The following is an 18,770-nucleotide window of genomic DNA, read 5'->3' as shown; positions in this document are numbered from 1 at the left end:
ATTCATGCCGCCGCTCCGCTGCCTCACAGGCGGTAGATTTATGTCGGCCATGGGCTCTGTCATTTTGTCTCCGCTAATAAGAGCGTGCAGCATTCTTCATCACGTCCTCAACAAGGAGTAGGCTTTCTCTTACCAGATCTAATTTAGATCTCCGCCATGTCCGTCTACTGAATACAAGCCCGCAACAGATTAACAGCAGCGGCTGATAATTACACCCGCTGATAATACCAGTGATAGACCTGCAGTGAGATGGTTGAGAACTAATCTTCAGAGGTGGACTGACTCTGTTCATTGTTGTCCATTATGTAAGGGATAGGACATTTGGATTTTGTTTTCATTCTAATTTCTTTTCACCAGATAACAGAGACAATGGCGGACAGAAAAGAACTGGATCCTTTTTCTCCAGCCAAAAAGGGATAATTCTGACCAGACAAACGACCAAAAACCCAGCGAGGCCGCTTGTATCGAGAAATCTGCTCATGCATAATTCCTGCTTATTGAAAAATTGGCAATTCTGTGATGATGAGAAAGTGGAAACTGGAGTTTTGATTTTGGCCACTGAACTCCCATAAAGCTCTTATCAAAAATAAACACGCCGGGTACAGTGTCTGCTGAGGGACAGAATACTAATCTGACAAAACCCCCGCCTGGAATCGAAAAATGTCCACTGCTACAGGTGTTAGCCATGCTAACATGCTAACATACATATATACATATCATACACACACACACACATACATACATACATGCATATACACACACATACATACATTTGTACATACATACATGCATACGTACATATATACATGCATATACACACACACGTACATATACATACACATGTATATATATACACATACACATACATTTGCACATACATACATACACACTTGTACATACATACACACACATACATACATATACATTTGTACATACATACATACATACACACACAAACACATAGTATCTATACATGCCTGTGGTCTGCAGACCTGCTTCAATGACATCATGAGAGTGGTACAGAATCAAGACGTCCAGATAAAAACCAGCAGAGGTGTCTGGAGTTTTTCATTTCAAGGACCGCCCTACTTGCAGAGGTATGCATTATGAGGTGATAAGGCTCTCTGTATGTCTGTTCTATGTTCTAGGTGGCGCCGACGTGGTGCAGAATGAAATGTATCGGCCATGCTGATGAGGAGATTCAACAGACAGGTGACGGAAAGACTACTGAATACTTGTCACCATCCAGATTTTCAGTGAATGAAAATACATGTAATATAGTTAATAGTAATCATAGAATAAAGATAATGTTATTTTCAGGAAAAGCACATATGTTAGCATATTTATACCACTTATATGATCCAGTAGATGTCTTGTCGTTGTTTGTTTGTTCAAAGAGATGAACTTGGATACTGTACCTTAAAACTTCTCCATACTGCTTGGTACCCTGTAGAAATCTGTCCAGGACCCCCAGCAGACCCCAGACCCTGCTTTGACAACACTGTACTGCATAACACATGCCCTTGCTAGTATTGGCATTGTACTATTACTACATTCTCTCATTTGATCAATAAAGATGTTGTGTAAGCCCCCCCCTCCCCACAGACACACCTAGCTTCCTACAAGACAGTGTCATAAGTGCACCTTCATGATGCCAGAACCTGTAAGCAGTTGCAGTCCTCTTATGAGGTGTAAAGTCTGATGTGGGAAGATAACCAGACAGATTCTGATGTGCTGCTTTGTGCCCTTGAGCAAAGCACATATTCATAACACAGTCCTATAAGACAGTATATATGAATACCACGTCCACTCACTTCAACAAATGCTGACCCCTGCTCCAAAAACGAATGTGCACTTAAAATGTGTTGAAGCTACACGGCGAGGAGTGGTCATCAGTAATTCAGGAGGCCCCCAAACCGAAGTCTCACCCCGGTCCCAGTGTGGTCCACGACCGGACCACCTTGCACTGAGGCAACCCGTCTGTATCTGATTGACATGGATAGGGTTAAAACAACATCGGGGCATTTCACCAGATGCCCTTTGATCCCCGACCCCGGGCAGAGTCCACGTCTATGTTTGTGTACAGGACCTCTTTGTGTATCCACTTGGAGTTGAAATGAGTCCTGTGTGTGTGGGCTGATCACAGACCTTCAGTATAATCCCTGCAGCCCTCTGCTGACAGCCACCACCGCCTCCCAGACGGCACTGTGGGAACAGATTCCCCGCCAGCGGAGAATAGGGTTCTCAAGATGAGGCAAGGGGGGGGTATCTTTCTCTCTCTGTTTTTGCATCAGAATGAGAACAAACTGAGCTGTGATGTTGCTTTTATCCGCTATGACTTTGGCAGCTCTGCCAGCAGTGTTTTCTAAAAGAAGGTGGATTCTCTCCACCGGGTTTTTCTCTCCCCCCCCCCCCCGTTTTCTCCCCAGTTGTACCCGGCCAATTACCCCACTCTTCCGAGCCATCCCAGTCTCTGCCCCACCTCCTCTGCCGATCCGGGGAGGGCTGCAGACTACCACATGCCTCCTCCGATACATGTGGAGTCACCAGCGGCTTCTTTTCACCTGACACTGAGGAGTTTCACCAGGGGGACGTAACACGAGGGAGGATCACACTACTCCCCCCTCAGTTACCCCTTACCCCCCAAACAGGTGCCCTGACTGACCAGAGGAGGCGCTAGTGCGGCGACCAGGACACATACCCACATCCAGCTTCCCACCTGCAGACATGGCCAATTGTGTCTGGAGGTAACACGGGGATTCGAACCGGCGATCCCCAAGTTGGTAGGTAATGGAATAGACCACTATGCTACCTGGACACCCTACATTTTTGATTTTAAGCATTTCACCGATGAGCTGTTCTGTGATTAACCAGCAGATAGAAGTTGTGTGTCTTAATGAAAAGACACTCGACAGCACATCAAACCTGTGTCATTTCTATTACAACATAGTGACTCGAATGCTGTCATGGACTGCGAGACTCAACCAGAGCCACTTAGGTCTGCAGTGAAACTCCTATTTGAAACCAGTGGAAATGAGACTAGGTTCTAGCCAGGCGTGGAGTGGAGAGAGGGAGAACTTTGAATTCTGGCGGTGGTGTTGGCCTTGGGCCAGAACCTACAAAGTCCGTTAATAAACAATGAGTCTCTCACAGTCTCTCCTCCAAAGTGGCAAGATAAAACAGCTGGGTGATAGAAAAGCGGTGTGGGGCTGTTAGACTTTAGAAACATAATCAATGGCGTCTGGGTAGCGTGGTGGTCTATTCCGTTGCCTACAAAAACAGGGATCGTCAGATCGAATCCCCGTCTTACCTCCAGCTTGGTTGGTGTCCCTACAGACACATCGGCCGTGTCTGTGGGTGGGGAGTCGGATGTGGGTGTGCGCCTTGGTTGCTGCAATAACGCCTCCTCTGATCGGTCAAGGCGCCTGTGCGGGGGAACTGGGGGGAATAGCATGATCCTCCCACTTGCTATGTGGAGCAGCGAGTAGGACGGCTCAGAGAGCAGGGTAATTGGTCAAGTACAATTGGGGAGAAAAAGGAAACATAATCAATACTGATTTTTTTTCAGCAGTTACAAAGACTATGTTTGCATTCGTTCACAAGCAGAAGGTATAACCAAGGAGACTGAAAGAACATGACCGGTGCATATGTATACGCCATGAGTGGACGCCACAGAGCCTCAGACTCAAGAAAACAGGAGCAAGAGTTCATCCTCTAATGAGTTCAAGGAAAATACTTGTTTGTATACTCAAGTGACATACAGGACGCATTTCTGAGATTGACCTTCTCAAAAGACCAACTAAGAAACTAAGAAATGTCCTTTATACAGGTGATGAAGATGCACCATCACACTCCCAGAAGATTCCTCGTGTCTCTTCAGGTTTTGTGGAGTGTTTGCACTTCACAGGTGAGCATGCAGTCACCAGATTTGGAGGGATTTCCTTCCGCCTGGCGACAGGACAAAAGGCGGGTGTTTCATACGTTGCATTTCTGAACAGCCCGGCTGTCTCGTCTGGATTCAAACCAAACGCTGCATCTCTCTACTGCCGTGGCATCGCCTTGTTTAAAGAAGGGAGGGGAATGTGGGGTCATCCAGCACGTCTGTCAGACCAGCGGGGCCAGCGGAGCACTAATCTCATCAATTTCCCAAAGCAAATATTGGACTTTTTAATCTTGTGCGCAGACACTTGCAGTCACAGGCTCACCCTGTCAGCTCTGGAGGAACACATGGAGTCCTCCTGCACACAGACACACCGGCAAGCCGCGGAAAAAAAATCCATATTTATTTTTCTTGTTGCCATGGCGACATAATACACCAGGGGAGATAGGAGGCTCATATGCCGTCTCTGGATGCAAATCTAATCTTTACGCTTTGCGATTCAAATGGTAAATACATTCAGGAACAAGTCCTCTCAAAGCCCTCATAAATGTACATAAATCATTAGTCCATGGTTTCCCATCAGTCACTGCTGTCTTATGGGTTATTCTGGCAATCTGTTAAGCATAAATCCATTTTAACAATGCACTTACGAGTCATATCTACTGTTTTCTATTGACTTCCGATACTTGTGTTTTAAAATGGGCATCTTTTGAGTTCTTCAGATAAAAATCTTTGTTCAATGCGCCTGCTGGGTCAGTTGGGGTACCTGGGGTGTAGCTATGGTGGAAATTCACACCGCCCTCTGTCAGGGTAATGGGTCGATGGAGGTCACTCATCATTTAATTGGACTCAGTTCACATTAGAATGGCTTCCATCTGTGTTTTCCGTTCAAATCAAAGCGACATACACCGGTCTCAGAAACACTTTCACCTGTTTGGTTTCATCTGACCTGTGAGGTTGGTCAGACAGGACACGGATGTGGTGTCTTGTTCCACACATACCAGTAGAATAGAACAGACTGGAAATATCTCATAGTGCAAACTCCTTTAAGTTCAGAGTGAACACAGAAACCTAGTTAGTGAATGAGAGGACTGGGAGTGAATGAAAGAGGGCTTGTGGATCGTTTCTTTGGTTTTTTGGATTTCCCCCTCTTTTTCTCCCCAGTTGTTTCTGGCCAATTACCCCACTCTTCCAAGCCGTCCCGGTCGCTGCCACACCTCCTCTGCTGATCCAGGGAGGGCTGCAGACTACCACATATCTTCTCTGATACAGGTGGAGTCGCCAACCGCTTCTTTTCACCTGACAGTGAGGAGTTTCCCTAGGGGAACGTAGTAAGTGGGAAGATCACGCTATGCCCCCAGCCCCCCCCCCCCCCCCAAACAAGCGCCCCGACCGACCAGAGGAGGTGCTAGTGCAGCAACCAGGACACACACCCACAGCCGACTTCCCATCCGCAGACATGGCCAATTGTGTCTGTAGGGACGCCTGACCAAGCTGGAGGCAACACGGGGATTCGAACCAGAGAGCCCTGTGTTGGTAGGCAACGGAATAGTCCGCTACGCTACCCAGATGCCCCCTATAAGCCTCACTTTCACTATGCAATTCTGTCTGTCACTGGGTATGATCTGGCGGAAAAATTAAGGCTCAATTTACGGCACAAAGGAAGTGTGTCAACCATTAAGCAACGAAAATCTGATGAAGATGGAACTTTTGTTTTCCCTGGTAGCGATCAGTAACCACCCCCAGGCGGACGGTGGAACAACTGAAGTGACAGTGGAAACTACCCGGGAAGAGATAAAGAACCTGGTTTACGGAGGAGGCAAAGAAGGCGAATAGGGAGAGTGATAGAAACAGAGGTAAAACAAGAGTGAACCTCAGACGGGCATTCAGTCGATGTAGAGAGCTTCGGTGTTAGACTGAGATCTGTTTCCCCATCTAGATCTGTTTCCCCCTAGCCAGAGGAAAGTGTTGGCATAGAAACAGGTTCGCTATCGCCTATGATTAAGTTAAGGTAAATGTTAGGTTAAGCTTAGGGTTAGGTTTAGGTTAATCAAGTGTTCTGGTGTTGTATCGAACTCTGGCTAGGGGGAAACAGAACTCGACGGGGAAACGGAGTTCGACACAACACCCGAGACTTGAGAGGGTTCGAAACCGACATTCAGTTGGCATTCTTTCTACTGGATCAGTAAGTAACACTGCCTGCCTACTTATTAAGACTAGCGGATGTTTTACTCTGCCTTTATCATAGCACCGAGATCAGGTTCTATTTCAAATTGGGATTCTTACAGTTGTTTCTTTCTTTGGACAGTAGCCAGGCTGCTAATAAACAGAAAGTGATCCGGTCATCTCTGTGACAGCGGCACAAAAATAAAAACACTTGGGAATGCTAGGGGGAGTTGAAATGTCTACAGCCATTTTAAATTTGGAGTCAACACTTTTTATAATAGAGTTTATTATATTACTAAAACGTGGAGTTGACTCAGGTTCAGTCATGTTTTAAAAGTAGTAAGTAGTCACACAGTGAGAAAAAAATAAATCATGTATAGAAATAGACTCGACTGCGGAAGGCCCTGTGATGGCCTGGCGCTCTGTCCAGGGTGTCTCCCCGCCTGCCTCCCAATGACTGCTGGGATAGGCCCAGCATCCGTGCGACCCGCAGAGCAGGATAAGCGGCTTGGATAATGGATGGATGGATGGATGGATGTATAGAAATCAAAAATGTTGATGCATCAATAATAATTTTATAATTGCATCGTCGCCCTCTGAATCGGAATCGAACCGCGAGGTGCCTAGAGATTCCCACCCCTAATGACCAAAAGATGAAATGTCTCAAGGAAGAACATGAAATGAAAATGACAATTTTACAGGTTTGATTGGATATGAAGTTGGAAGAGAGCCATGTTTAAAAAAAATGATACAGTAATGAGACAATAGTGAACAGCAGCCATGGTGCACAATACGGTAATATGTAAAAATAAGTGATAGAAATACAAGCCATCCGGTCCTTGTATAACCAATGTGAGAGCTGTGTCCGCAATCTCGGCACAAAGTCAAACATGTTTTCGGTGGTTGTCGGACTCTGCCAATGTTGTCCTTTGTCTCCGATTCTGTTTGTGATATTCATGGACAGGATCTCAGGGTGCAGCCAAGGTGAGGAGAGTGTCCGTTTTGGGAACCCCAGAATTGCATCTCTGCTCCTACTTATTAATACTACCGGATGTTTTGCGCTGCCTTTATCACAGCAGTGAGATCAGGGTTTCTAGTTCAAATTGGGATTCTTACGGTTGTTTCTTGCTTTGGACAGTAACCAGGCTGCTAATACACAGAAAGCGATCGGGTTGTCTTTGTGACAGCAGCACAAACAATAAAGACACTTGGGAATGCTAAGGGGAGTTGAAATGTTGTCTACAGCCGCTTTAAAACTGGAGTCAACATTTTTATAATTGAGTTTGTTATATTACTAAAACGTGGCGCTGACTTGGGTTCAGTCATGTATTTGGTAGGACTGTTATGTTTTCATATGAGATCCAGAGAGAAAATAAGTTATTGATGTGGTCAAGTGATTTGGTCACATAACTGCATCTGCTGCAGTATGTGGGTGGACTGAACAAGATGGCTTACACCTGTGAGAAAGTGAGAATTTTCATTAAATGATGAAAACCAAATAATAAGGGACGACTCACTATGATGTGCTCATTACTGTCCACTCTGAAACTCAAAATGCTTATACTCATCTGCTATTGTTCAAGTCCTGATAGATTGAATTACACCAGTCTCATCCTCGCAGAAGAGAAGACAGACGGCTGAGTGCTTATTTGGGAGGAATGTCAAAGGCAGCGAGTCTATCCGGGTATCTGGGTGTCATGTGGCCAGCGGCGTGCTGGAGAGTACATGAAGACGTGAATAAAGAGGACAAAGTCGAACCATCAGTGAGTGTTTGTGGAAAAGGTTTCCCTGGCAGCTTGCAGTGGGCGTTAGCTAGGTCACGTTTAACCAGTGGCTCAGTAACATACTGATATTATGGATGTGCTCCAGAGTTGGTGTTGAGTTTTCCTTCCCAAACACAGTTTCATACTTTGATTGTGACAAGGTTATGACCAGGTGAACAACCTTTTCTACAATTTTCCTCTGCACCATTTAGCTGACTGCTAAGTTTACCACTGTGCAGTATTGCATAGTGCAGGGGTGGGCAATCTTATCCAGAAAGGGTCAATATGGGTGAAGGTTTTTGTTCCAACCAAGCAGTTACACACCTGTGTCTCCTAATCAAGTTCCTCAGCAAAGACTCTACTGTTAATTAGTGGGCTCAGGTGTGTAACTGCTAGGTCGGAACAAAAACCTTCACCCACACTGGCCCTTTCTGGATAAGACTGCCCACCCCTGGCATAGTGTGACCCCATAGCATGTCTCTGTTAGCTGTTAGCTACAAACAGATAAAATCAATGAATTGAAAAGTTTAGCCTGCGTGTCCCGGTGAACGTAGGAGAGACATGCTCAAAAAACAGCAGCCTCAAAACTGCAAAAAAAGTTTTACTTAAATCTGTCTGTCTCTTAAAGACTAAACCCAAGACTCAATGCATGTCATGTGAACTATCAAACCCAGACCTTTCTAGAAAAGAGAAAAGAGAAGCACAGATGAAGCTTTGATTTTTTTTTGCTACTGAAACAACGTGAGACGTATCTGTTCAGATGCACAGCCATTCGTCCTCTATTAGACGCCAGAGAGCAAGTTGGCAGCTCTCATGCAGACCAAAACTGGGGTGGAAGGAATTTGCAACAAGCAACAAGCTCCATATCCAAATGACTGTGCACAGTCCAACACTGAGGAATCTAGTGAACCCCACCACACACACACACACACACACACACACACACACACACACACACACACACACACACACACACACACGTGCACGCAAAACCAGAACCAGAACCAGGTCAAAAGCCAGACCCCCCCCCCCTCAAAACCAATCACTTAAGACCAAACACACAAACATTTTTGCACTTCAGATGTGTGTGTGTGTGTGTGTGTGTGTGTGTAGTGGTTGCATAGGTAGTACAGTGGCTGACTCAACCCCTAAACTGTGGGCCCTTTGTATGTGCTCTGCCCTTCGTGCCCCCCCCCACCCCACACACACCACACACCCTGTCATGCATAGTTACTCAAAAATATACACAAACATTCCCTCTTCTGTAGATTAACACACACAAACATTCACATATATGCACTCTGAAACACACACAAGCAGAGATTCTTGCTCACATCTGCACCCAGACTCTTTTCCCCCCCTGAAAGAGCCTTTCAATCCTGCCAGCGGAGGAACCTCAGATTCAAACTCACTTCCCTCAGCCAGCCAGCATAGTTTCTCACACACACACACACACACACACACACACACACACACACACACACACACACACACACACACACACACACACACGTCAAATTTCTCACGGGCAGATAAACTGATACAGCCACACACACACACAGACACACACACACACACACACTCTCTCTCTCTCTCTCTCACACACACACACACACACACACACACACACAAACAAACACACACACACACACACACACACACACTGTAGAGTGCTGCAGCAGCTGCGGCTGTCTCAGACCTTGGACTCGGTGAGGGCCCTGGCATGTCCTCCATCCTCCAAGTCAACCAGGGTCTCATCATCACTCAGCAATGAATGACATGAGGAGCGAGAGGGCGACTCGCCGCTTCACACGTCTGACAAAGAAAATCTGTTGCACATCTGGAACCACACACAATCCCTCGCCCTCGCAAGTCTCGAGTCTTTCCCTCCAGACCGCCCGTCGCTCAATCAGGGACTATTCATTAGTGGTGGCAGCAGTTTATCTTTAGACGGATGCAGGGGAGTGATCTGATCTACCCCCCCCCCACCACCAAACCATTTAAACCATTTATCTGAGAAGGTGTCAGGTCCCCGTCAGCTGGGAGACCAGTTTGGACTGGAACTTAAAAGCAGTTTGGGGTGGTATTTAAAACCAGTTTGGAATGGTTATTTTAGACTACCTTGGAATTGAACTTCAGACCAGTTTGGATTGGTATTTTAGACCAATCTGGAGTGGTTCCTACCTCCTTGGCTGGGGCCAGGCGGGCAGATCAGGGCGATGCAGACAGTGATGAGGAGCAGATGAAGGTCTCTCATGTTGCGTTGCTGTGAGTTAAAAGTCCTCCGCTGTGTTCAAGTCTCTCCATTCAGAAGCAACTGAACGAGTCTCCAGAACTGGAACCCGAGTAACCGCTGCAGGATCCTCCCCTGCCACATCTCACCCACCCCTGACTCCACCCTCCAAACTTAACTACCCCCCCCCATGCACACACACATTCACACATACACATCAGGGAGAGAAAAGAAGAAAGGGTAAGTCTCTCCCTGCTTCTTCCTCCAATCCCTGTGCACATTCAGCAGTGCACATCCCTCTGTACATGCAGACTTGTTAACGTGTGTGCATGCACGCATGTGCAGATATGCATGTCCACACACATATACACCCACGCATGTCGGGGGGAGGGGGAACTGGGGGGAATAACATATACACCCACGCATGTTTTCTATACCCGTGAGGAGTCTCACTGACCACATTCATTCCCTAACCCCTAACCCTAACCATCAGAACTACATGCCTAACCCTCACCCCCAAACTCCCCCCCCTTTTCTCCCCAACTGTACTCGGTCAATCACCCCACTCTTCTGAGCCGTCCCAGTCGCTGCTCCACCCCCTCTGCTGATCTGGGGAGGGCTGCAGACTACATGCTTCCTCCCATACATGTGGAGTCGCCACCCGCTTCTTTTCACCTGACAGTGAGGAGTTTCACCATAGCGCATGGGAGGATCACACTGCCCCCCCCCCGAACAGGCGCCCCAACCGACCAGAGGAGGCGCTAGTGCAGCGACCAGGACACATACCCACATCCGGCTTCCCACCCACAGACACGGCCAATTGTGTCTGTAGGGATGCCCGACCAAGCCGGAGGTAACACGGGGATTCGAACCGGCGATCCCCGTGTTGGTGTGCAACAGAATAGACCACCACGCCACCCGGATACCCCACCCTAACCCAACTCTAACCCGAAAATAGACCCTTAAAGAAGTGATGACGGGCCAAAATGTCCTCACTCAGATAGAAGTACAAGAACACACACATGCACGGATGCACAAATACACACACACACACACACACACACACACACACACACACACACACACACACACACACACACACACACACACACACACACACACACACACACACACAGAGCTGTGGCTATACATCTGCCTCTGATGGTTTTGAGGAAAACAAACAAGTTTGCAAACTCTCCTTGTATTTAACCTTAACATTACCGGGACCATCACCTCCTCTGCTTCCCGTTCCTCCGTCTGGCCGCTGCTGTTTTTGTCTCGCTCTGTAATTGGAGTGGCCTTAGGAGACCGGAGGCTGCCTTCAGTAAGGATAACACTTTTACTTTTAATTAAAGACAAATCAGGTTACCCAGTTCTCTCAGCGTTTTACATTCTGAGCCCTTTCCCTTGATCAATGCATGTTCCGCATGTTTCTCCTCAACCAACCTGCTCCCAAAGCCAATTAAACTCACACTTGTATGAAATAGCAGCAGTTTGTGTTGGGTACACAAATCCATTTATGCATTCGCCATCTCTCTTCTATCGACAGGTCAGAGGCAACGGATAAGTTGCTCCTCTGACTTCTATCCTCTATCTAGAGAGAGCTTTCCAATTCCTCTGTTGCCGTTTCCTTCTCAGATGAACATGCATGACCTCCCCTCCAAACGAATTCTTCTTTTCCGACTTGTGTGCTGAAATTAAATTAACTCCAGATATCTATGCTCATTGGGAATCAGGAATCAGGAACACTTTGTCACTTCACCTCATGTGCTTGTGCACATGAAATGAAACGAAATGCCATTTCCCCCAGCCCACAGCAGTGCAACAAACAGACAAGAACACATTCAAGAACTACAAAAACTGATATATCCAAACTAACACATATAGCTAAACTAAAAATCACTGCCCCACAGAACGAACGCCAGCAAGGATGACTGTCAAAACCGCAGGTCTGCATGGGCTAGCAGTTAGCTCATTGGGATTTTCATTGGGAGTGATGAGGAAGGACAGCATTAGGAACGAGTATTTTACAAAGCTCAGGTTGGACGGTTTGGAGACAAAGCAAGAGAGACAAGATTGAGATGGTTTGGACATGTGTGGAGGAGAGATGCTGGGTATACTGGGAGAAGGATGCTGAATATGGAGCTGCCAGGGAAGAGGAGAAGAGGAAAGCCAAAGAGGAGGTTTATGGATGTGGTGAGGGAGGACATGCAGGTGGCTGGTGTGACAGAGGAAGATGCAGAGGACAGGATGAGATGGAAACAGATGATCCGCTGTGGTGCCACCTAACGGGAGCAGTTGATAGTAGTAGTAGTGGTTGAATGATGGATGGTATCTTGAAGCCAAAAAGTTTAAAATTTTATCTTTCAGATCTCAAATGAATTTTTGTTAACACTAGAACGACCGGGGTTTCACTCCTACCTAAAACCACCATGGGCGGTCAACATGACGGCCGGTTTTTAAACTCTATATTGTGTCAAGATAAATACCCAGTTGAGATATTAATGCATTACATATGTTAGTATGTCTGTTAAGAAACTAACTGACACCAAAATTAACATTTTAACAACTATAATACTATTTCTAAACAATTTAAACTTCAAAGAGACATGGTGGAACTTAAATAGCAAAATTGAAAAGTGAAAATATTACGTGTCTGTGAATGTTCAACTTATATATGGAAGAGGTAGAACACAGGGCCCTGACCTCCTTCAGAGGAACACCTCCGAGCCACTGGTTGAGATATGTGGATGACACATGGGTCAAAATCCAAACACAAGAGGTGCAAGCGTTTACCAAACCCATCAACTCAGTGGATAAGAACATTAAGTTCACAAGGGAAGATGTAAAGAACAACAGTTTGCCCTTCTTGGACTGTGACGTCCACATTGGGGAAGAAAGGAGCCTCCACATTGGGGTTTATAGGAAACCTACACACACAGACCAATATCTACTTTTCGACTGACACCACCCTCTGGAACACAAACTGAGCGTCATCAGAACTCTGCAACACAGAGCTGACAATGTGCCCAGCAGCACTCAGGCCCAACGAGAAGAACACAAACACCGGAGGGGAGCTTCAAAAACCTGTGGCTACCCCAGTTGGACCTTTGTGAAGACTGCAACACGTTCCAGAAAGACCAACCAGGTGAGCGACGAGGAGAAAAGGAACAGAAGGAATAGCACAGTCATCCCGTATGTTTCTGGGGTCTAAGAGAAACTCAGGAGAATTTTCAACAAACACCGCATCCTAGTATACTTCAAACCCAGCAACACACTCCGACAAAGACTGGTTCATCCCAAAGACCGTGTACCACACACCCGGAAAAGCAGTCTGGTGTATGCTGTCCAATGCAATGAGGATTGCACTGACCTATACATAGGAGAAACCAAACAACCACTACACAAACGGATGATCCAACACAGAAGGCCAAACTCCTCAGGACAAGACTCAGCAGTCTATCTACACCTAAAGGAGAAGACACACTCCTTCCAGGACAGCAACGTACACATTTTGGACAGGGAAGATAGATAGTTTGAAAGAGGGGTGAAGGAGGCCATCTATGTGAAACTGGAAAAACCATCCCTCAACAGAGGAGGAGGTCTGCAACACCACCTATCTCCTACTTACAATGCCGTCTTTTCATCTCTACCCAGGAGACTCAAGAAGCCGAGCCTCCAAGAACAACAGTCGCTCACTAACGGCTCCAACAACTCTCATGACCACTGAATAAGGAAGTCGAAACTAACACCCCCAACGACCGTCGCTGCTAAACAAATGCAAATCAATAGCTCCGATGGCGACGGGCGCGGCTGGATATCGGAGCACAGGAGAACCACGCATATCAATAGCTCCGATAACGACGGGCATGGCCAAACATCGGTACACAAAAGAGCCACGCATACAGTGCATCCGGAAAGTATTCACACCCCTTCACTTTCCCCACATTTTGTTATGTTACAGCCTTATTCCAAAATGGATTAAATTCCTTTTTTTCCTCATCAATCTACACACAATACCCCATAATGACATAGCGAAAAAGGTTTTGTAGAAATTTTTGCAAATTTATTAAAAATAAAAAACTGAAATATTGCATGTATATAAGTATTCACACCCTTTACTCAGTACTTGGTTGAGGCACCCCTGGCAGCGATTACAGCCTCAAGTCTTCTTGGGTATGAAGCTACAAGCTTGGCACACCTATATTTGGGGTATTTCTCCCATTCTTCTCTGCAGATCCTCTCCAGCTCTGTAAGGTTAGATGGGGAGCGTCGCTGCACAGCTATTTTGAGGTCTTTCCAGAGATGTTCAATGGGGTTCAAGTCTGGGCTCTGGCTGGGCCACTCAAGGACATTCACAGACTTGTCCTGAAGCCACTCCTTCGTTGTCTTGGCTGTGTGCTTAGGGTCGTTGTCGTGTTGAAAGGTAAACCTTCGCCCCAGTCTGAGGTCCTGAGCGCTCTGGAGCAGGTTTTCATCAAGGATCTCTCTGTACTTTGCTCCATTCATCTTTCCCTCGATCCTGACTAGTCTCCCAGTTCCTGCCGCTGACGAACATCCCCACAGCATGATGCTGCCACCACCATGCTTCACTGTAGGGATGGTATTAGCAAGGTGATGAGAGGTGCCTGGTTTCCTCCAGACATGATGTTTGGCATTCAGGCCAAAGAGTTCAATCTTGGTTTCATCAAACCAGAGAATCTTGTTTCTCATGGTCTGAGAGTCCTTTAGGTGCTTTCTGGCAAACTCCAAGCGGGCTGTCATGTGCCTTTTACTGAGCAGAGGCTTCCGTCTGGCCACTCTACCATAAAGGCCTGATTGGTGGAGTGCTGCAGAGATGGTTGTCCTTCTGGAAGGTTCTCCCATCTCCACAGAAGAACGCTGGAGCTCTGTCAGAGTGACCATCGGGTTCTTGATCACCTCCCTGACCAAGGCCCTTCTCCCCCGATTGCTCAGTTTGGCTGGGCAGCCAGCTCTAGAAGAGTCCTGGTGGATCCAAACTTCTTCCATTTACGAATGATGGAGACCACTGTGCTCTTCGGGACCTTCAAAATGGGAGAAATTTTTTTACCCTTCCCCAGATCTGTGCCTCGATACAATCCTGTCTCGGAGGTCCACAGACAATTCCTTTGACTTCATGGCTTGGTTTCTGCTCTGACATGCACTGTCAACAGTGGGACCTTATATAGACAGGTGTGTGCCTTTCCAAATCATGTCCAATCGATTTAATTTACTACAGGTGGACTCCAGTCAAGATGTAGAAACATCTCAAGGATGATGGGTGGAAACAGGATGAACCTGAGCTCAATTTTGAGTGTCATAGCAAAGGGTGTGAATACTTATGTAAATGCAATATTTCAGTTTTTTATTTTTAATAAATTTGCAAAAATTTCTACAAAACCTTTTTCACTTTGTCATTATGGGGTATTGTGTGTAGATTGATGAGAAAAAAAAGGAATTTAATCCATTTTGGAATAAGGCTGTAACATAACAAAATGTGGGGAAAGTGAAGGGGTGTGAATACTTTCCGGATGCACTGTATCTATGGCTCTGTTAGCGACGGGCATTGGTAAACATCGGATCATAAAGAGCCATGGACATCTATAGCTCTGACAACGACTCCTAGAGGATAAATTCGGAGTCTCATCACCAGCCAGTCAGACTAGCTTGGTCTAGTCAGAAAGGCACGAACTGAGGAAGTCTCTTGGATGAGAGGCGAAACGTCTTCATGGATATATACCAAGTCCAGTTGCACTTGATTCAACTCCTTTGGATGGAAACAGTCCCAAACAACGACCGGGACTTAAAGACTACTAGAACGACTGTTGGCGGTCATTTTTTGCTCTTCGCTGTCAAAATACAGGGCTCCTGTGTGTAGCCAACGTTAAAAAGAAGTCAGCTGGTGGCAGGGCCTTTTCCTATCGGGCCCCGTTCTTGTGGAATAACCTGCCTGCTGCCATCAGAGAGTCAGAGTCTGTTGAGTCCTTTAAATCTAACCTTAACTTACAATTAGTTGTCTTTAAGTTAAGTGCTTCACAACCTGTACTGCATGGTGGGTCTGTTTCTGTCTCAATACCAAGCACTGTTCTGCTGACCAGATGATAGAGCATAGATTATAGAGTATAGATTATAGAGTATAGACTACAGAGTATAGATTATAGAGTATAAATTATAGATTATAGAGTACAGATTATGACAATTGCAAACTGTTCTCTTCTCTCACGTGTCTTTTCTCTCTCCCTGAATGATGTCTTCTCCTTTCTGTCCATCTGTGTGTGAATGGTTTGATGTGAGTCTCCCTTGTGTGCACACGTAGTCTGACCTCCTCCCAGGTCTCCATGGTGATGGTGGTTGCCACCTGGACACTGCTTGACATCCTCCTCATCACATTTTCTTTTTATATATCTTATAAATCCATATAATTTGTTATCCTGTTTTAATGTTATAGCCTCTCTCTTACGAAGATGTGTGACTTTTTTTTTTTGTCTCCATGGTGATGGTGGCGACATGGCTTAGGTCCTGGGCCGTTCCGGTGGCATCTGGACACTGCTTGGCATCCTCATCATATTCTTCGTAAATTTTATAACTCCATTATAATTCTATTATCCTCTTTCAGTGTTGTCTTGTGTAAATTGTGTAAACAACATCCATTGCATGCTTCTGGTGTGGGAAGATGGCGGCACAAACTTATGTTTGTGGCGGCCTCACCCAGTACCGTCCACGCAGTGTCTCAGTGTGGAGTTTGCATGTTCTCCCTGTGTCTGTGTGGGTTTCTCCGGGGGCTCCGGTTTCCTCCCACAGTCCAAAGGCATGCAAGTCAGGTGAATTGGCCGTACTAAATTGTCCCGAGGAACGAATGGGTGTGTGTGTATGTGTGTTGGCCCTGTGATGGCCTGGCAGCCTGTCCGGGGTTTCCCCCCGCCTGCTGCCCAATGACTGCCGGGATAGGCTCCAGCCTCCTCGTGACCCTGAGAGCAGGATAAGCGGTTAAGATAATGGATGGATCACAGCCTCTATCTGTACTTGCATCATTTTCATTGTTCTTTGAAACACTTTGTAAAAACCTGCCAATATTTTTGTCACTGGTGGAGATCATGTTTGATTTTCTCACCCTCCAGCGGTGAATACTTCAACAACTTATCAACATGACAGAAAAAGGTGTTTAAATGATCAGCATAACAAGACAAACACAGAAGATGGACTGGATCTGTTGGCTCTGTTTTTCTAAAGAGAATTATTACAGCTGTCTTGCGAGGTCAAGGGAAATCTGTTAAATGCCACATGACATGACAGCTGGAACATGACACCATTTATTGCAAACAACCTCATATACACACGCACGCACGCTAAATAATGTTTTTTTTCTTCAACTTGTTATGTAAACGTGCATTACATTTTATATGCAAAATGTGCTACATAAACAAAATGTCAGATAGAACGAACGAATTTCGTCTTTGAGTCTGTTCTTATGTTGAATTTGTATTTAAGTCAGAACAGTTACATACATTTCACATCTAGCGTCAATGAGTCAAATGTTTGTCTCAGTATATAGTATTGTAGCGAATTCGGGGGACAACGCAACCACAGGAGCTGCCGCGGCCGGGAAGCGAACCCGTATCCTCCGCACTGCAGGAGACGTCGCTAACCGCTCGACTAAAGGGTCAGACCCGCGAGCCAGCGGCCAGCGTGTCTTCTTATCCATGCACGTTACACTACCCCCCTCCTTCGGGAAGCGCGTCCCCACACTTAAGCATATCAGCTCCTTCACGCCTCAGGGCGCACACGCTTCCGATGGCCTTACGGTTGCTCCATCCCACTTCTGACACCAATGTAGCGAATTCGGGGGACAACGCAACCACAGGAAGTGCCGCGGCCGGGAAGCGAACCCGTATCGCCCGCACCGCAGGAGGCATCGCTAACCGCTTGACTAAAGGGTCAGACCCGCGAGCCAGGGGCCAGCGTGTCTTCTTATCCATGCACGTTAGAGTATATATTATACCTAAAACATAATAACACAGTAATAATAATAAATCTAACTACAGTACAGTATTTATAATTGAGAGTGAGATAGAGAGCGAGAGAGCGAGAGAGAGAATGTGTGTTTAGGTATAAAAAACTTCTTACATTTCAAACTCCCCACTGGAATACATTTCCATGTCTATACTGATGACACTCAGCTGCATGTGCCTACAAGGGCTGATGATCGTACTCAAATGACTAATTTAGAGACCTGCTTGGCTGCTGTGAAAAACTGGATGTTACTAATTTTTCTGCTTTTAAATTCGGATAAAACTTTTTTTTGCTGGTCATTGGCCCTGCTAGACACACACCAATTTGATCAAGTAATGATAACAATCGACAACTCTGTGATTACACAAAGTGGCAGCTAAATATCTCGGGTGTTACATTTGATTCTAGCCCTTCCTTTGATAAGCACATTAAAGACTCACCAAGACTGTCTTTTTTTACTTAAGTAATGTAGCGCCTCTGTTCCCAACTGACTAGAGATACTACACTTCAAACCCAGGTTCTTAAGCAGTAAGGTCAGAAAGGCTCACGAGGAGACTGCATGAGCTTGAACACTTAGCAACTTTATAACAGGGTATCTTTACTGAATGATCACTGCGATTCATTAATGGTACAAAATAATGAAATTTCCTCACAAACACAAAGTTCACCTAATAAAAATATCAAACAAAGGTGTAAAGTGACCTTCTGTTTAAAGTAG

The 18,770-nt window shown here is 46.0% G+C and overlaps 1 protein-coding gene across 1 annotated transcript in view; it reads right to left on the bottom strand.

Moving 5' to 3' along the window:
* The window catches only part of cspg4 (chondroitin sulfate proteoglycan 4), a 106,899-nt gene extending 96,787 nt beyond the window's left edge, over positions 1 to 10,112 (bottom strand). Inside the window, exon 1 of the mRNA XM_056282195.1 lies at positions 9,994 to 10,112. Within this exon, the coding sequence (XP_056138170.1) occupies positions 9,994 to 10,066 (73 nt within the window). The 5' untranslated portion in view covers positions 10,067 to 10,112. The remainder of the gene's footprint in view (positions 1 to 9,993) is intronic.
* Positions 10,113 to 18,770: the final 8,658 nt, after the last annotated feature.

The sequence above is a fragment of the Lampris incognitus genome, chromosome 6 (genome assembly GCF_029633865.1).
Source record: "Lampris incognitus isolate fLamInc1 chromosome 6, fLamInc1.hap2, whole genome shotgun sequence".
Classification (NCBI taxonomy): domain Eukaryota; kingdom Metazoa; phylum Chordata; class Actinopteri; order Lampriformes; family Lampridae; genus Lampris; species Lampris incognitus.
Note: the sequence above shows the minus strand (reverse complement) of the source record. Positions and strands in the feature narration are given on the sequence as shown.